The sequence below is a fragment of the Dermacentor silvarum genome, chromosome 7 (assembly GCF_013339745.2).
Source record: "Dermacentor silvarum isolate Dsil-2018 chromosome 7, BIME_Dsil_1.4, whole genome shotgun sequence".
NCBI classification, from domain to species: Eukaryota; Metazoa; Arthropoda; class Arachnida; order Ixodida; family Ixodidae; genus Dermacentor; species Dermacentor silvarum.
In genome coordinates this window covers 126442317-126462980 of record NC_051160.1, presented here as the reverse complement: position 1 = coordinate 126462980, position 20664 = coordinate 126442317, and the positions used below count along the sequence as shown (strand labels likewise).

Genomic DNA, 20664 nt, shown 5'->3' with positions numbered 1-20664 from the left:
CGTTTGAGAGAGCTCCATATACAGGCGTGATACGTATCCATGAAGCTCAAACTGGTGCTCATGAGAAGTTATAATGCCTACAAGTGTGCATTTTGTGGTAGAATTTTCCCGCTTACTCGGCTATGCGTCGCCCCCCCCCCCCCCCCCCCCCCCAGAGTTCATCACGTAGGGTCCACAAATGGCGTTCAGAGACTCGAGCAGCAATACAGACGGATGTCCAAACTCCGTGAACATGTCTAATGTGTGCGTTTATACAGTGAGCGCAAATGGAACGGATTGCGAGCGCAGGCGCCCCAACTACCAACCGGTGCAGTTGGGTCGAACGGCACAGCGTAGTCTTGCCCCCCCCCCCCCCCCAGTTGTATTGCCCAACACCCTCTGGGAAACAAATGTGGGCACACCGAATGGAGATCGAGCATGATTGCGAAATTCGACAGTAGCCCCTCCCTCCCTACCTAAACATAAGGTAAAGATGCGTGCTTTCTAATGTGTGAGTGAATCTAATTTGTGTATTTGGCTCCGTGATTTCTGTACCCTAGTGGCTCCTTGTGGCACGCTCAAGTCAGCTCACGGTAGGGCTGGCGGTAGGGCAGATGATCTAATCCTCGCCGTGGCCACCTTTTTTTTTTTCTTTAGTTATATGGAAAGCCAATTTGTGTGCAGTTTTTTCTGCCATGGCTTTTCGGTCACGGCTTACTGACGACGGAGCGATCGCACTATAACCCAAGTAATGGTCTCGCATTAAAACACTGTAGGAGTGTGACATCAACAGAGCTAGACACATCAAACATGTTTATTTCCCGCTTTTTGAAGTACGTGTTTACCGTGTTAGTTATCCAGTATGCCGATCATGTGTGTCGCGCAGTGAAGTTGGCGCAACAGCAATTCGTGCAATGAATGAAGGCAGATACACGATCAAAGTAGTGTTATTATCTGCTTGCTTCCATTGTTAACAATTTTTTTAAACCACGAATAGAAAACGAATGCGTGAATGGTTCCGTACTTCGCTGCGCGATGGACAGCTAAAGCAACCATGAAGAGCCTGCAGCCCAACCACTGCTCGAATATCCGTCTTATACAGCATTTTTACTAGATGTTTTCTGTGATGCTTTTTGAAAAAAAAGTACTACTCGGGACTCTCGACATGCTAAAGGGACCCTGAAACAATTTTATCGGTTGTGTGTACAACTACTGAGTCGGAAGGGTAGGCCCTTTCTAATAATTAGTAGACAGATTGAGGCGCTACGTAGAAAGTGTAAAAATAATGTTACAAAAATGTGCAACGCCACAGGTCGCTCCGGCACCGCATCCCGGAGTTTTCAGCGGCCCCTGCCAGGTAACGTAGGTGCATTTTCATTAGCAAAAACCTTGCGCTTGTTTTCCATTGCATGTATAGCTAGGCACATGGCGTACGGAAATGTTTATATATGTGCTACTATGTGAACGATTCCGTGTAGAGATATATGTATCTAGAGATGAAGCTACACTAGCAGAAAAATTCAGATAAATACAAACGTTTACGCATTATTACATTCTTTTGTTGTGCAGCGGGGAATGGGAATAAACCTCGTAGGTTAACCTAACCTTCGTCTAGCGCTCGGCTATCGGACATCCCTTTTGTTCTACAGAAAAATACAGTTTATGTTAGCGTGAATGGTGCGAGCGAAGAGGCTCGCACCGTTGTCTCTCCTATTATAAGAGGCTCTCCTATTCCACACAGTAGCAGACGGAAGACAGCAGGCCGAAGTGTCGGATGCCGTCAATCAAGGTTCCAGGGAACGCGGCTATCCGGGGAGCTGCAGCCGAACCGTCAACCGTCAAGAAATCGCCCAACCGGCTGAGAAAACGCTTCGCCAGCACGACCGGCGCAGCCTGGAGCGTAGTGGGCATCGGGGATCGCGCGATAGCCATCTCACCTGTCAGCGGTTCAACGCAGTAGCGATCATGCCCTGCCTTATATGACCGCATTCGCGCCGAGAACTGAAGCTCGTGCACAAGCTGTCCTCTGGGCAAGCTGACCATTCCTGTATCGGGCACTGTGGCTCGAATGCATGCTCACTGCTGCGTGGTCGTCTCCAGACCGCCAAGTGCCATCTTCGCCTGCACCGTCGCTCCACGATCGAGACATGGTCTACTTTGTGACGTCGTCACCTAGCAAACGGGTGACCCTTCGTTTCTAGGCCACCTTGCCGTGAGATGTTTGTAAGTCGTAGTACTTGTAGTGTAGCGTGAATGTGTTTTGTCATGTGTTCCAAATTTTTGGTGTAACTGTCCTCCTGTCCAATGAGATAAACGTAGTGTGGGTTTTATCAAGACCTCGACTACATCTTTCACATCCTTTCCTCTTCGCGCGGCAAGCACGACAAGCAAGACGAAAGTCTCGTAATTCGTGACAATGGTTTAATATCGGCCTGTGTAATAAAATAAGTATTGCACCACAAGACACTCCGATAGATGCGTTACACTTTCATTTCCTCGTTGTCCGCATTGAACAAAAATGGGCACCGAGTTTAACTTGTCGAGAACTGTGGACCGTAACGTAGGTCCCATGTGAAGTTTTTAAAAGTCTATGTGGTTTCATTACAGGCATCAAATTTTTTTATGCACTACAATCTCTCGAATAAAAAGGCTTAGTTTTCTGCGATTCTGTAACTTCGCACAATCGTGTCGTGTATTTTATAAGTACTAAATGTGTTATTTTTTTCATTCTGTGTGGAAGTTAGGCAACGTGACAACCACCATCCTAACGATCCGTCTGGCACGCTGGTCCCTGAAGAACGTAGGAGCGGGACGCACAGCGAGCCACGTGCTAACTTCTGCGGCCGAATGTGGTGGCAGTCTCAATGAGGAGCTCAATGTAGCTCTCGAGCTTGCTATCTTTCGGACCAAGCGCAGGCAGCTTCGGCAGATGTTTGCAGGCCTCGGATTCCCTTTTGTAGTTTCCACACACCAGCTCCAGGGCCTCCCCGAACACATTCTCCATCAATTTGAGCGTGAACTCCTTGCCCCTGACCTTTTCGCAAGGCGTCAGCACCGGCTCGAGGCAGTCAACCAGATCACCGTACGAGCTGGAGAGGGGCGGAAAAAGATGATAGTTGATGGGTATCAGTATGACTGTTCTCTTACGAGTGAAGTGAATGGCCCCTTAATTAAGACGTAGTTTCAAATTGAGAGCTCCTATTTATATTCCTGAGAAGCAAGAAATTGTTTGTCCCGGCACCGCTGTGTGGAATGTGACGACGCCTTTTTCACAGTCCGCATAAACAATAGCCGGTAGCACTCGCAAGAAGTCGCGTTTTCTTCATGCGCAATTTTTAAACGTAAGCTGCCTTAAACAGAAAAAAAAACAAGGCAACGAACATAACGCTTACCACTCGAAGGAAAAGCATTGTAGGCATTTCGAAGCATTTTGGACGTTGCTTTTTCGGCTTTCTGTCGAACTTTGCCGCAGTACACCACTGTAGCTCAGTGGGCAGCATTTTCAGACAAATGATGGCGGTTCAGAAACGGCGGCTCAGCAAGCCGCCCGAATTTCAACAACTTTCGGTTAGCAACGTCGAGAGCGTAGGCCCTTTCATTAACGTGCGTATTTACGGCACTTATACTAAAATTATTGCTGCGTCATAGTAGGTTATTGGTCACGAATAAAAAATGCCATAACACAGCCCGAAAGTTAAGAACAAGTACCGCAAATACGCATGTTATTAGAAGAGCGCAAGCTCTGAACGTTGGTGACTAAGTGTTCTAGAAACTCGGGTGGCCTTTTCAATCGTGATTTTTGAAAATGCTGCACATTGAGTTACGCTGCATTGCAGTGATGTTCAACAAATAGCCGCAGGGTAAATTTTCAAATTTCCTTGGTACGAACAGAAGCTTTGAAACAGCGCGTGCTTTATGAGAGCTACAGATTATTTTCACCTTGGCTTGCTTCCATGTGCGCGTATATCCTTGTACTGAAATGTTATCACGTTTATTCTCCGTTCAAGTGCCCACCACCACTGCCAGAAATAAAACCCCATACCTCGTGCTGACAGCAGAGAGACATAACCACTCAGCTAATGTGGTGAGTAAGTTCACAACTCTGTAAACCAGTAATGAAAGTAGTACCGCTGTTAAAAGTTCGTCTCGGAAAAATGTTTGTATAGAGCGCTGTTGATATAGAGATAATTTTTAATAGATTTGTTGGAAATTCACGTAAACCGTGAAACAGTTTTACGTATGTCGTGAAATTATACATCGTTTTCTTACGCTTAGGGCAGTTAGAAACATTCGTATGCCTAAGAGTTATATCATTTTTTTGTGAGAATCACGTTTTTGTTAACGCCTTGCTTGAATTCTTCATTACTAATGCCTGTTCTCGGCAAACCTAACGTTGCCTTGTACTCATGCTGTAAATTAGATATTTTACCTGCGGAAGATTGCACATTTCACTCAACTCATTTCGGTGGTTGGTTCAGAAATTGATTGTCCGTCTTACATGTATTTTAATAAGCAAGTTCGCGTTGGTCCGTGCTAAAGCAACTGCGTCGGAGCAGTAGCTAGTGCCTAAATGTATAGCGGACATTTTGTTCTTTCCCAGGAAGGCTTGCAGATTATGTCGAGCATTGTGGTCTCTTATTATCTCCTCGGCTCGTCCGGCGCATGTCTTACGACATAACAACAGTGGATGTGCTCTCCAAAGGAGGAAATATTAGATTTTGTTGTGTTGCCATATTTTTTAAACATTTTCTGGCCTGAAGTACACAACATTGCGGCACAACCCTTGCACCCATGGCAGGCTTGCATAACTCGTACTGACCAGCATGCGTAGTGGAGGATGTCCTGGTTAGGCGCCTTGACAACGGCCTTCTGCAGACCGCTACGGATCCCATTCATGCAGGCGTTGATCTTCGTGCCGACGGAATTTATGCAGCCGATCGCCTTGTGGTAGGCTGTGAACCGTGAGAGAAAGCCGGACATAGATATGAAACATTATGCATAGGCCTACTAAAGTTAGGGAAACTGCGTATATGTGTCAGCGCCGACGCTACAACATGCTTGGCTAAATATCCTTTACGTTTCTCTTCTGCCGCGTCTGTGCCGATGCTTTATTGAGTATAAATGCTGCATATTGGTGAAAATATTTAGCATGGTACATCAAATTTTAATGAAGGCATAAAACTGTGCAGTTTTTTCTTGCTACACCAATTATGACAGTTCTTGTAAATACTCGCAAAAAATTCTTACGTGCAGTATTGCAGTCATTTTATCAACCTAAAGTATAACACGACTTCTAGACGACCAGGTTCAACACAATCAACACACGTGAATTGGCTATACAATCTACCTACATGTAGGACGCCTCTATCTATAGCCATGTCGGCTGTAGCGATAAGACGACAAAGACACCGTGGGCGCGCTTTTTGTGTTCGCTCAATGAAAGTGTCAAATCAAATCAGTTTATTATTATCGCGGACTGCAACCGCAAGTGTTATGCGGTTGCAGTCGGCAATTCACTACTTACGAGTTTTCGTGAACCTATATTGTAGTGGGGAAGAGAGTCCGCAGCCATTGAGAGAGGAGGACGAAGTCCTGCAGCCCGGAGAGTGCGAGACAGCGACCGACGCTCTTGAGACAAGGCTGTTGCGTAGCCCTAACTGCTATATAAATAAACCCCCTCACAGTTTGGTGGAAAGGTGCCGGGTATCGATCCCAGTCTCCCAACCTGGAACTACGAAGCCGTACCTTACCTCCAGCGTCAGCGATGGCGGAAGAAACCACCACTCAAGGCTCCTCTCAGACTCAAGCCACCGTCTGTCCCGGCGTGCTGCCTCAGCGTCACCCACCGATATTCAGCGGGACTGATGATCAAGACGTCGAGGACTGGCTGACAACTTATCAGAGGGTAAGCGCAGTCAACAAATGGGACGATACGACTAGGCTGACTAATGTAATCTTTTACTTGACCGGCGTCGCCAGTCTCTGGTTCCGGAACCACGAAGCGGAGATTAATAACTGGGCCTCGTTCAAAACAAAGTTTTCGGAAATCTTCGTCCGCCTCGCGGTACGCAAACTCCGCGCAGAACAGCGACTTCGTGAACGTGCTCAACAACCCGGTGAGAACTTCACCAGCTATATTGAAGACGTCGTCGACTTGTGTAAGCGTTTAAACCCGTCGATGCACGAGTCGGACAAGATCAAGCAAATCCTCAAAGGAATAGCCGATGACGTATTTCAAATGCTATTGGCAAAAGACCCACAAACCGTCGCCGATGTCGTCAGCTTGTGCCAGAGTTTCGACGAATTGCGCAAGCAACGCGCCCAAACTCGCCGCCCTCTGGAACAGAACGACTCGATCGCGGCGTTGACTTTGGGCGACCAGAATGCACTGTTGCTTCAGATCAAGCAGTTTGTACGTGAGGAGGTCGCCCGACAGCTTTCCATTTTATCGAGCACGCCCGAGCCCGCCCAGGCTCAACATCTGGCCCCAGTCATACGCCAAGTTATACAAGGAGAAGTCACTGACGCTTTGCCTTTCGCTCGTCCGCCACCTCCGGAGCCTGCGCCCTTGTCGTATGCGCAAGTCGTCGCTGCCGGGCCGCCTCGTCAACCGACCTATTCTTCCGCGTCGGCACCCGTTCGGCCCCCACCAGTTCCGTTCAGCCGACCAGTCCCCACAAATCCATGGCGCACTGCGGACAATCGCCCTATCTGTTATTCTTGCGGCTGTGCAGGACATGTGGCACGCTTCTGTCGCCGTCGCCCTCCTGTTCCAATAGATGTCATGTGACCGTCTGCTTACGATCCTGGGCGCTTTGACGGCACAGCGCGGCTACAACAATCCTCTTCGCCCGAGCGCATGCCCTCAGCTACCCGCCGATCTCCATCCCCCCGACGTCGCTCTCTGTCACCTATGCGCCGTCGACCCTGCCCTTCTGACGCGGAAAACTAAACGTCGCAGTTCCCGAGGCACGAACTGCGTCGTCGTCGAAAAGTTCAAGTCCTCGAATTTCTCCAGCGAATCTCATTGACGTTATTGTGGATGGCTTTCATACCCTTGCGCTTGTGGACACTGGTGCTGCCGTTTCAGTGATTGATGTAAAACTTTGCCACTTGCTTCGGAAGGTTACGACGACGTCAAGGGGATTATCCCTCCGTACCGCCAGCGCACACCATATTCAGCCGTTAGCCGCCTGCACAGCCCGCGTCATAATTCAAGATGTTGTTTATCCCATTGAGTTTCTTGTGCTACCAGCCTGTTCGCATGATGTCATCCTCGGTTGGGATTTTCTTTCTCGCCATCATGCTGTTATTGACTGTGCTCGTGCCGAGGTGGCGTTCTCACCGTTGTGTACCGCGTCGTCTGCACCTACAATGAAAAAGTTGTTTGTCGCCGAGGATACGACCATACCACCCAGTAGTGCAGTCCTTGTCCCCGTGTCCTGTGCCGCAGTTCGTGAGTCTACAGTTCTCTTTACACCCTCCGAGACCATTCAACACCGCAGGAATCTCACGTTGCCTTTTGCCGTTCTCGACATGACCTACGGCGCCACATCCTTATTTGTTATGAATCCGTTGCCGGTTCCCTCAACCTTACTCCGTGGAGAGTGTATCGGCACAATTCAGGCGTTCGACGTATCGTCCATCTTCTGCCTTGACGACATGGACAACTTGCAGCTTAGTGCCCTGACACCTGCTGCTAGTACGCCTGATCGAGCACCTTTAAGTATGTTCGGCTCCGCCATCGACGATGAACTTGCAGAGGTACACCGCGAGAAACTTCTTGCACTCCTCCACCAGTTTCGAGGCTCGTTTGTTTGCCAGAAGACGTCATTAGGCCGCACGCATACTGTTCTCCATCCGATTGACACCGGCTCACAAGCGCCTCTGCGCCAGCGCCCTTACCGCGTATCCCCTGTTGAGCGTCATGTGATCGCCGAACAAGTTGACGACATGCTTAAGCGTGGCATCATTCAGCCGTCCTGCAGCCCCTGGTCGTCGCCTGTTGTTCTTGTCAAGAAAAAAGACGGCTCAATCCGCTTCTGCGCCGACTACCGCCGATTGAACAAAGTTACTCGAAAAGATGTGTATCCCCTGCCACGCATCGATGATGCCCTGGACTGCTTGCAGGGAGCCGAATTCTTTTCATCACTAGACTTACGGTCCGGTTACTGGCAGGTCCCTATGGCACCATCCGATCGCCCGAAAACTGCCTTCGTAACTCCCGATGGGCTGTACGAATTCAATGTTATGCCCTTCGGCCTATGTAATGCCCCAGCCACATTCGAAAGGATGATGGACAGTGTCTTGCGTGGGTTGAAATGGAAGACGTGCCTGTGCTACCTGGATGACGTCGTCGTTTTCTCCCCTGATTTCGACAGTCATCTCCGTCGGCTTCACGAGGTACTGAGCTGTTTGACGCGCGCAGGCCTTCAGCTTAACATCAAGAAGTGCCGATTCGGCGCTCGCAAACTCACCATCCTTGGCCACGTAGTCTCTAAGGACGGCGTCCTTCCCGATCCGCAGAAACTTCGTGCTGTTGCTGAATTCCCGAAGCCTACCACCGTGAAAGCGCTTCGCAGCTTCCTTGGTCTATGCTCCTACTTTCGCCGCTTTGTGCAGAACTTCGCTTCTATAATAGCACCACTGACGAAGCTGCTCAGCGGCGATAGCTGTCTGTCTGGTTGGTCGCCGGCGTGTGATGAGGCTTTCGCAACACTACGTCGTCTCTTGACTTCACCGCCCATCCTACGTCACTTCGACCCTACCGCTCCGACCGAGGTACACACGGATGCTAGTGGGATCGGCCTTGGCGCTGTCCTTGCCCAACGTAAGCCGGGCTTCTCTGAGTACGTTGTTGCCTATGCGAGTCGTGCCCTTACCAAGGCAGAGTCCAAGTACTCGGTTACCGAGAAGGAATGTTTGGCAATTGTTTGGGCGTTGCAGAAATTCCGCCCATACTTGTATGGCCATTCGTTTGATGTCGTCACCGATCATCATTCGCTCTGTTGGCTGGCTTCACTGAAGGATCCGTCAGGTCGACTTGGACGCTGAGCGCTTCGTCTACAAGAATTCGATATTCGCGTCATTTACCGCTCAGGACGCCAGCACGCCGACGCTGACGCACTTTCCCGCTCGCCCCTGCCTTGTGACGTCGTTCCTCTTTCCCTTTCCGCGACTTCCTGTGCTAACATCGATATCACTGACATGCCTTCAGAACAGCGCAAGGATCCCTGGATCGCCTCACTGATCGACGTTCTCTCTATGCCTTCGACGACACCAGCCCCACAGCTCTCTCGTGCCCTTCGTCGCCAAGTACCTCATTATGCGCTCCGGGACGCCATGTTGTACCGCCGCAACTACCAGCCCGATGGTCGAAAGTGGCTTCTTGTTATACCTCGCCATTTGCGCTCCGACCTGTGCACGCACTTTCACGCAGACCCACAAAACGCGCATGCTGGCGTTTTGAAAACGTATGATAGACTGCGCCAGCGATTCTACTGGCGTGGAATGTACACATACGTCCGCAAGTACATTCGTTCCTGCATTGAGTGTCAACGCCGGAAAACAACTTGTCACACGCCTGGCCCATTACAACCTTTGCCGTGTCCCGCTCGCCCGTTTGATAGGATCGGCATCGACCTGTACGGACCCCTTCCTTCCACCCCTGCGGGCAATCGGTGGATTATTGTGGCCGTCGACCATCTCACTCGATATGCCGAAACCGCCGCTCTTCCAACAGCTTCAGCTCGTGATGTTACCTTATTCATGTTGCGCAGCTTCGTTCTTCGCCACGGTGCGCCACGCGAGCTGCTTAGCGACCGAGGGCGTGTGTTTCTTTCTCAAGTCGTCCAAGAGCTTCTTAGTGAGTGCAATATCATTCATCGCACCACTACAAGTTATCATCCGCAGACTAATGGCTTGACGGAACGCTTTAACCGAACACTCGGTGATATGCTCTCCATGTACATAGCCTCCGACCATTCTAATTGGGACTTGGTGCTTCCGTTTGTGACATATGCCTACAATACCGCCACGCAAGCCACCACTGGATTTTCACCTTTCTTTTTACTATACGGACGTGAGCCATCTTCCACACTGAATACTATACTTCCATACCGCCCGGATGCATCCGAATACCGCCCAGCCTCAGAACTTGCTCAATGCGCCGAAGAGTGCCGCCAACTCGCACGCTCATTTACATCAGTGACACAAGGTCTTCAAAAGAGCGCCTTGACTCGGCTGAACCTACCCCTACCTTCCCTGTTGGCTCGTTCGTGTGGCTTTCAATTCCATGCCCCACCCCTGGTCTCTCCCGCAAGTTTGCAGCGAAATATCACGGTCCCTACCGGATCGTTGAACGCACATCGCCGGTGAACTACGTCGTCGAGCCTGTGACACCTCCCACCGACAGACGCTGCCGCGGTCGTGAAACAGTCCACGTGAGCCGCTTAAAGCCCTACTACGACCCTCTGGTGCTTGCCTCACCTTGAGTCGCCAGGATGGCTCCTCTTCGCCGCCGGGGCCAATGTAGTGGGGAAGAGAGTCCGCAGCCATTGAGAGAGGAGGACGAAGTCCAGCAGCCCGGAGAGCGCGAGACAGCGACCGACGCTCTTGAGACAAGGCTGTTGCGTAGCCCTAACTGCTGTATAAATAAACCCCCTCACAATATATATATTCTAGCGAAGAGAGACGCTAGTGGGTCCGGCTCTTGTGGGCCCACACGCTAGCTGGTCTAGCGCTTTTGCTCGCAACGGCGCTCGTGCTTGATAGCTGTGTCTCGTTTGACTGTCGACGCTGCGCTGCTCCGATCTCTCATCAACCCTTTACAATTGGTGGAGCGTGCTGCGCCCTCAAAACCTGCACCCTGGAACTTCGTTCCCGCACCGTACCTTCGACCATGCCTGAAGAAGCCTGAAGAAGCCTCCCAACAAAAGTGCCTTCCTCTGCACCGGCGCCGTGGTCTGGTGTGCCTCGCCACAGGGACCCCGCCATCTTCACAGGCGCTGATGACACCGACGTTGAAGACTGGCTAACGACCTACGAGCGGGTAAGCTCCCACAATAAATGGGACGAAGCCGCTAAGCTCAGCAACGTGCTTTCTACCTCGCGGGTGTGGCCAGCTTATGATACAACAACCATGAAACGGATTTTCCGACATGGTACGACTTCAAGATGTCTTTTGTGGATGTTTTTGGTCGCCCTGCTGTTCGTAAGCTGCGCGCCGAACAGCGTTTGCGGGAACGAGTTCAGCAAGTCGGTGAATCCTTCACAAGCTACATCGAAAACATCCTGGACTTATGCAGGAAAGTCAACGGGACCATGTCGGAGTCAGATAAGATCAGGAATGTAATGAAAGGCATAGAAGACGATGCCTTCAACATGCTGCTTGCCAAAAATCCTCGCACGGTGGCAGAGATAATTACACTGTGCCAAAGTTACGAGGAGCTACGCAGGCAGCGGACATTGACCCATCGCCCTACATCGCGCGATGAACACCTCGCTGGCTTGACGGCCATTTCTGAGCAGTCAGCGTTCATGGCAAAAATGAAGGCGTTCGTGCGCCAGGAAATCGCACGCCAGCTCTCCTTGATGTCCTTTGCACAAGCGCAACCCGTACAAGAGCCCACGTCGGGTTTTGAGCCCCCGCTCCGCCGTGCCATTGCGCACGAACTCAACGAGGTTTTACCTGAACGCCACCAACATGTTCCTGCGCTCGAACCTCTCCGCTACGCTGAAGTCGTCGCCAGGCCCCAACAGATCCCTCCGGCTGCAGCACTCAGCTACGCGGAAGTCGTCGCCAGGCCCCAACAGATCCCTCCGGCTGCAGCACTCAGCTACGCGGAAGTCGTCGCCAGGCCCCAACAGATCCCTCCGGGTGCACCACTCAGCTACGCGGAAGGCGCCGCCAGGCCCCAACAGATCCCTCCGGCTGCGCCACTCAGCTACGCGGAAGTAGTCACCAGGCCCCACCCCTTCCCTCAAGGTGGGCCTCTCACTTACGCCGACGTCTTGGCTCTGCCCCGACCACAGCCCGCCATACCACCATATCACCAGCCGCCCCGCACAGCGCGTCCTCCTACATGGAGGGCGCCCACCACAGCAAATCGGTGGCGTACGTCTGGCAACTGGCCTATCTGTTTTGCGTGCGGCTACGCAGGCCTCATCGCTCGGTACTGTAATCGCGTGCCGTCGGCTAGCGCTACAACATATGCGCCAAATCGTATGGTTGGATCTCCCCGCCCATATTACGACGACCCTTCGGCATCGTCACCTACGTTCTGCCCAACGCCCAATACCCGCCGCTCACCTTCTCCACGCCGCCGCTCGCTATCACCGATGCGGCCTCGTGCCGCAGCTCGGGAAGAGGAAAACTAATCATCGCAGTCCACGAGGCAAGGGCTGCGACGCCGGCGAAACGCGAAAGTCCTCAGGGTAGCCCGACGAATGTGATAGACGTGCTTGTTGATGGTGTTCACATTTCTGCACTCGTGGACACCGGCGCCGCCGTATCTGTTATGGACGCAAAACTTTCTCGCTTGATTCGGAAAGTTACGATCCCCGCCACTGGACTGTCCCTCGGCACAGCCGGCGCACAGCGTATTCACCCGTTAGCAGCATGCACAGCTCGTGTTGTTATTGAGGACGTTGTATACGCCATCGAATTTATTATAATTTCGTCGTGCTCCCATGACGTTATCCTCGGCTGGGATTTTCTCTCCCGCCACAATGCCGTCATTCATTGCGCACGAGGCGAACTCGAACTGTCGCCACTCTCAGATTTGACGCTCGCCGGCAATGCTTCACTTCCGAACAAACTACTCGTCAGACACGACACCACTGTTCCTCCCAACTCGTCAGTGGTTGCCTCTATGTACTGCAGCATGCAGCTTCTTTGACGGCGTCCACACTACTTTCTCCGTCTGGGCCCACTAGAGCCGGACCCACTAGCGTCTCTCTTCGCTACAATATATATATATATCCTGCCGCACGCGTAATGACAGCATCGCACGCGTAATGCGAAGACGTGGGTTCGTTCCCCACCTGCGAACAGTTGTTTTTCAATGCATTTTCATTTTCATTTATTTATCATTTCTTTAATTCAATTAGTAAGTACAAATAACTTCCAATATGTTGTCCTTGGTGACATTGTTTGTTTGCTTCTTATGATATGCTTATATATATATATATATATATATATATATATATATATTAGGTATTTAGTGACCATCTTCCTTGGTCCGGTAGTATATAGGGACTTCACGCACAAGGACGCACGATCGAAAAACGTTGCATTTGCTGCATGTCGGCCAGTGTCCGATATTTATGCCAGGAAATTTGCTTTGGCGAAGACTGGACCCCGGCCGGAGCGTTGCAAATAAAACGTTTTTGCGAACGTGCGTGCTGGTGCTATAAGTAGATCTATATCGTATGTATGTATGTATGTATGTATGTATGTATGTATGTATGTATGTATGTATGTATGTATGTATGTATGTATGTATGTATGTGTGTGTGTTAACTGCTGTAAATTACATATTTCACAAAATATCATAAGAAGCCAAGAAACATTGACACCAAGGACAACATAGGGGAAATTACTTGTCCTTACTAATTGAATTAAGGAAATGATAAATTTCCGCCCCAAGGTTTGCGAGTGGTGGCGCTGGCTAACACTCCCTGTGTTAGTTCTATTTATAAAAGATAAATACCCCAGAAAGCGGATGGGAAAACGGCTCCGCGGTAGCTCAATGGTGAGAGCATCGCACGCGTAATGCGAAGGCGTGGGTTCGTTCCCCACCTGCGGACAGTTGTTTTTTCATCCGTTTTCATTTCCATTCATTTATCATTTCCTTAATTCAATTAGTAAGTACAAGTAATTTCCCCTATGTTGTCCTTGGTGTCAGTGTTTGTTGGCTTCTTATGATATGATTAATAAAAATCCGGCCCCTCGGTTCCCTTTCATCTCGTTCATATTTCACAAAAGGCATACCCTCTGATCAACTAGGCATGGACACCATATAATGCAACGGTACCTCAACGAACAACCTTCAAGACTAAACAGTTTGTTGCTTTGCACTGAAAATCTCCACGAATAATAACGGAGCTCTCAATAGAATAATAAAAGACAATAATAATACTTCCTTTGTACATACCAGATTGAAGTATAACAGAAAAAACGCCGCAACTATAGTTCCAGGTTGCGAACAGCAAAGTCTCCAGTGTTATATTTTGGTCACCTGGACCTGTACGCAATTAAAAAGACACATTGAAAATAAATTAAGTATACCTTTGAGGCTTCAAAGTCGGTGCATGTATAAACTTCATAAAGGTTCAGCCATACACGGCATTTTCTTTAAAATAATATTTCATTTATGTTGCAAACACAGGACATATTTGACCATTTACCGTGAACTTTACATAAGCCCCACTGTTTTCGGCAAGTTTGCCCCAGCTTTCTGGCGCTGCATTTTCGACTATAGCAGAAACTCTGGAAGAACATGCGGAGAGACGTGTATAAGCTTTAGCTAAATTTGTTTGACAGCGTTTCAGTTGAAACAATTCACTTCTTTCAACACATTCTCCCAGAGAGAGAGAAATAACTCTTTATTTGCCGGCAAGTTTATGGGGAGCGCCAACCCCGCCTAGACGGTGGCCAGTAGGCCATGGGCTAGGCGGCGTCTTCAGCCTTTTGGACAGCCCATTTGTGGTCGTAGGTGACTGAGCTGAGCAGGACGGTCCCCCACCACTCTCCCCCTGCCATTCTGCCCGGTTGGGCCGCTTTCCCAACAAGAAAAAATTACGTGGTTTCGAATAAGATTTATGTGAAGGTCAGTTTTCATGATCATGACGGACAAGGGAAAGTCCAGGAAAAAAAGTTGGAGCCCCTCACGCACAGGTGCGTGAAATATGCACACTCAAATTAGGTCATTTATTCAACTCTCTTGCCCTGAAACTTATTTTTGATCCTGAAACATCGTCATCATCATCATCATCAGCCTATATTTATGTCCACTGCAGGACGAAGGCCTCTCTCTGCGATCTCCAATTACCCCTGTCTTGCGCTAGCGTATTCCAACTTGCGCTTGCGAATTTCCTAACTTCATCATCCCACCTGGTTTTCTGCCGTCCTCGACATAGAGAACTAAAATTCCGCTGTCATCGTCTTGCGCAGGGAAATGGTCCTACAATCTCGACATGGCACACGTCACACTTATACTCGGGTAGTGCTATACGTGTACTAAGAAGACTCGCATTTTTTGCCCTTAATTCGATATTTAAATTGCCGTCTCCGTCCCAAGCATAAAAAAACAGTAATAAAGTTGTGGAAATATTCTCTAAAATTACGGTGATTTGCTATATGATACCATAATTGTCCTAAAAAAGTCAAATAAATGATCGCGGACTAATGAAAACAGTTCGGGCTAGTAAGGGGATGCCCAAGGGGGAAAACGAAATTATTAAAAATAAATGAAAGATCTATGTGTACCATTTTAGGCAGGTCGCATAGGTAGCCTCAGCTGGAAGTTTGTTTGGTGCATGGCAGCTGTTCGTCATAGCTACAATTATTTCATCAGACCAATAAGCATGCACCCGACTATTTCCGCCAGCCTAATCTAGAGACTTTGTGTGGATGAGCTTTCGGCGTGGCAAGTTTTGATCATTCATGCGTCGCACTGCACCCGTGGACATAAACCATAAAATGTGCGCGCGTACAACCGAATGCAATGCGTTGCTTTTGCATGCGAGCTACGTAAGTCACAGAACAATAAACTGGGGTCTATTGCGCGTAACTAAAATAGGCTTGAGCTGCTTTCCGTCAGAACATAATTAGCTTCCAAAGTAAATGCAAGACTGTCAATGGTATGTATATATATATATATATATATATATATATATATATATACTGTTACGGGGAGATGTCAAAGAAGGTTTATATACAATATGTATACCCGTGGCAGCGCGTGGCATGACAACAGCTCGTCCTCTATCTCGTCTGCTATGCCACTTCTATTTCGTCCGCAGTATAGGTGCATGGCTCATAATACGGAACCCCCGGACAGGGTTAATCATTGTCTGGGGCATGGTAGGGCTTCAGGCGGACGACGTGCACGATATCGGTGTGGGATTGAGCCGATGGGGACGAAGACAGTGCAGCGACTTCTCGACACACTGGACATGGGTACGTGTAAGGGAACAGCAGCTTTTCAGAAAGCCCGACACGGCGCACTGCGGACCAGAGGACAAAAGACCCAAGAGCAAATTGGGCAGTCCTGGGATGGCTATTGTGTAGATATTGCTGTGGGATCTGCGACTCGCTGAATCGAGCGCGGGTAACTGTAAATGCATGGCCAGCCCGGGCAACAGCCCCTCGAGCATACTCGGTACCGTGGCATGCAGAAAAAGGCACCAACGTGTCCATGGGCAACTTAGGATTACGGCTGAATAAGAGACAGAAAGCCGAATAACCCGTGGTCTCATGTCTTTAAGTGTTGTACGCGAATGTCACAAAAGGCAATTCAGTGTCCCAATCCTGGTAGTCGGCTGACACATACATTGCCAACATGTCGGTAATTGTTGGGTGCAGTCGCTCCGTCAGGCCTTTAGTCTGTGGATAGTAGGCCGTGGTCAGCTTGTGTTGCGTCGGGAAAAACCGTAGAATGTCCTCGGGAACCTTCGAAAGAAACTTTTTGCCCCGATCAGTTGGAAGTTACCAACTGTAGAATCACGTTATGGATTAAGCAGTACGCAACGTCGGTCGCGCAGCTTGTGGGAAGAGCACGGGTGATCGCGAATCACGTCGCATAGTCTGTAGCGACGGCGACCCATGTTTCCTGAGACTGATGGAGGGAACGGGCCAAGTAAGTCGATGCCGCGATAAAATGGCTCATATGGAACGTCGAGAGACTGAAGATGGCGAGCAGGTGGGAGCGGTGGCTTTTTCCGGCGCTGACAAAGGTCACAAGAGGCAACGTACCAGCGCACAAAGCGGGACATCCCTGGCCAGTAGAACCAATGGCGTCCACGATCTATGTGCGCGAAACGCGGAGATGACCCGCTGTTGGAGCATCATGAAGCTGAGCCAGAACAGTGGAGCGGAGGTGTTCTGGAATCATAGGTAAGAGGACAGGGCCATCAGGAAGCAAACTTCGACGATGTCGAGTGTCATCGTGCAGCACAAATCCTTAGAGAGAGGCATCATGAGCATGGCAGTTGAGACGGTCGGCAGTCTTGCGTAGGACCGGGTCCCGGCGTTGTTCACAGCAATGTTGAGTTCGCTGATGTAAGCGCACAAGGACTGTACTTGCTCGGTGCGAGTCCCAGTTGGTCGACGGGCTACCTGGAAAGGCAGTCGGCAACCTGATGCGAACGGTGAGATTTGTAGATGACCGTATATGAATATTCTTGAAGTCGTAATGCCCAGCGCCCAAGGCGACCCGTGGGATCTTTGAATGAAGATAGCCAGCCGAGAGCCTGATGGTCAGTGACCACGGTAAATGTTCTGCCATACAGATAAGGGCGAAATTTTGCGATGGTCCAAACAAGAGCATGGCACTCTCTCTCTCTGTAATGAAATAATACGGCTCAGCGGCGGAAAGGAGACCACTAGCATATGCAATACCGCAGTCCTGACCACGTTGGCATTGAACTAGAACAGCGCCGATGTCATGGCCACTGGAGTCTGAACGGACTCCCTTGACAGCAGAATCGTCAAAGTGAGCCAACACTGATTCCGTAGTGACTAGTGTGAAGAGCTCCGAAAAGGCAGACGTTTGGGCGGGACCCCAGGTAAAAGGAACGTTCTTTCTTGAATAGGCATGTGAGAGACCGTGCTATCTCTGCAAAGTTTTTCACGAAGCGACGAAAGTAAGACCAGAGGCCTAGAACTTCAGAGCCCTTCCACTACTGTGAAGTTCTAAGCCAGCGAAGTTGAGACTGGTGTGTTTGCTATAGTGAATATTGCTGCAGTGAATTGATATATTTCATTATTGACTATATTGAGCGTCTTCAGCATGTTCGTCAAAGACCAAGGACACCAGCATCTTGTTTTCGCCTGGTGCAATGGCCAAGTAGTGCGTTTGCTGCGCCAAGTTCGCCCCATCATCATATGCTAGAGTATGAGTCACAGCGTTCATAACCGCAGCACACTGCATGACGTCGTCAGGATCCTGATGTCAGGATCCTGGAAGGTGTGCTTAATAAACAAGCGTCTGTCCCATAGCAAGTCCAAAGGGCAACTGCTGATAGCAGCGCTAGCGCGATCTCAACGTCACGAGACAAAGGGGCGCAACGATTGGTGGGACGTGCCGCCGCCGAATCGCGACACTTGTGAAAGAGGCATCGGCGGTGACTAGAGGTATAACAACAGGCCTTCCATCATATGTTTGAACACCCGTGCTACAGCACAGCTGGCGGTAAACCACGACGCACATGGAGCTAAAATTTTTTATCTAGCCTATAACAGCTTCGCTGTAAAGCAAGTGGTCGTCTTCCGAATAACAGAGCGTTGGAAACTTCGTAATCGCGCCTACTTGGTCAGGGTCAGGTGGAATACCGGCCGTACAACAAGATGACCAAGTACGGTGATCTCTATGCGTCCGAAGCGGCATTAGGAGGAGTTTAGTTAAAGCTCCAAAAATATCCGTTAGTCATTGCAGATGACTTGGGAATGTGGGCAAGAAAAAGGACGACATCGTCAAGGTAACATAAACAAGTAGACCACTTCAACCCGCGAAGGAGGGAGTCCATGATTCTTTCAAATGTTCCTGGGGCATTACACAACCTAAAGGGCATGAGTTTGAACTAGTAGAGCCCATGCATAGGGCGTAATGAAGGCGTTTTTTTTGCGATCCTGCTCGTAAACGGCAATTGACCAATAGCCAGACCGAAGATCTATGGAAGAAAAGTACCTTGCGCCATGGAGAGAGTCGAGCGCATCGTCTATTTGAGGCAAAAGGTAGACGTCCTTTTTAGTTATCCTGTTCAGGTGCCGATAGTCTATACAGAACCTCCAAGTGTAGTTTTTTTAGACAGGCACCACAGCGGACGCCCAAGGACTCGCAGATGGTTCAAAGATGTCCTGAGTCAGCATTTTCTCAAGATTGGTTTGAAGGGCATGGCGTTGGGACGCAGACACTCAGTATTGGCGCCTAAGGATAGGTCTAACATCCCCAGTATCGATGCGGTGGGTTACGAGTGATGTCTGGCCAGATGGGGCAAAGAAAAATCAAGAACATCGCGGTAAGATCCTAACAAGCTGCGCGAAGAACTTCGGACTGAGAAGGGGGAGAGATCGGAGGCAATCAGACCGTCAAGAGGGTCGGCAAGCGTAGTACTTGTGTCCGGGCTTCCAGGTGACGACTGTGGAGTAGCGATAGTCAGGGCCAGGGCGTTGTGTGCGCGTAAAAGTGATATGCTGCCCAACGTGATGCCTTCGGGAAGAAATTGTGGCGTGTGTGGAAAGTTAAGAATTGGTATACAAGCTTGGTTCTTCGCAACAGTCACAACAGAGTGAGGGAGCGCCACACACCGCGTCAAAAGAACGTCTAGAGAAGGGGAGATCACATAGTCACCGTCACAAACAGGGGGCTCTGAGGTCACTGCGACATACGTCGTGGTAGCTTGTCGCAGACGAACAAACTCGACGACACAAAAACGCCCTGGCAACACGGTGTCGAGGTCGGGTACAGAAGCGAGTTCCAACTGTAGAAGGCCTGATAAGCAGTCAATGCGGGCAGAATGGGTGCTCAGGAAGTCATGGCCGAGGATCACGTCATGGGGACACTGCTGTAGAATGGTGAACAGAACTGAAGTCTGGAGGCCAGCGAAGCTCACACAATCAGTGGACATGCCAACGACGCAAGGTGTACCGCCGTCGGCAACGCAAACGACATGCGACGGCGACGGCGAGCGACGGGGCAGCGGAGAGAGCGAATGCCGGTTTTGTGAGGATGACGAGTGGTCGAAGCATGGAGTCGGGGCAAGAACATCTGGGTGCGGGAGGTCATCGCCAGCAAGAAACCAAGAGGACCGACTGTCTTGCGGGCGGTGATTGCAGAACGAGGTGACGACGGCCGGCGATAGCGATAATGGCGGGAAATATGGCCTGTACAATTGCAGTTGAAGCATATTGGCCTGTCGTCGCGCGTGCGCCACTGGTTTAGGCCGTCGTTTCAAGGATACGTCGATTCTGGGCGGGGAGGTCGCAAGAAAATGCTGACCGCAGGGCGACTTATGGCACAGATGGGATGAATGCCTTCGTTCGCTAACTATTATCGCACGACGGCTTGGATCAACAATAGTGCTGAGTGGGACTCGCCGTAAGAACGGGCCTGAGGAACAAATGAAGACGCAGCCTGAATTTCGCGCCGCACAGGACGCAGCAGGCTTTCGGTACTAGGCGGCTGGACTTCCTCACACGTTGAGGTAACGGCGGTGTTAGGGAGCAGCACGAATTGTTGCGTGACACGTCGGCTCTTCACTTCCTCAAAGCATCGGCACTCCTTTGTGATGTCGACGGTAGAGCATTCCTTATATACCAGTATATTAAAGGCGTCATCAGCGATGCCTTTAAGTAAGTGGCTGACTTTGTCAGCTTCAGGCATTTTGTCACCAACCCGCCGACACAGAGCTAACACGTACTGAATGTACACGACATATGGTTCAGTTTATGTTTGGGCCCGG

General features: G+C 50.1%; 1 protein-coding gene and 1 non-coding gene across 2 annotated transcripts; one reads left to right on the top strand and one right to left on the bottom strand.

The window, feature by feature from the left end:
* Positions 1-2809: 2809 nt before the first annotated feature.
* Positions 2810-4926, bottom strand: LOC125947208 (uncharacterized). The gene is made up of 2 exons (XM_049671612.1): positions 4799-4926; positions 2810-3068 (listed from the first exon to the last, which is right to left on the bottom strand). The coding sequence occupies exons 1-2, from the start codon at positions 4873-4875 to the stop codon at positions 2810-2812; spliced, it is 336 nt and encodes a 111-aa protein (XP_049527569.1). The 5' UTR covers positions 4876-4926.
* An 8790-nt stretch (positions 4927-13716) lies between these two features.
* Positions 13717-13788, top strand: Trnat-cgu (transfer RNA threonine (anticodon CGU)). The gene has a single exon. It is a non-coding gene; the product is annotated as a tRNA-Thr (tRNA).
* Positions 13789-20664: the final 6876 nt, after the last annotated feature.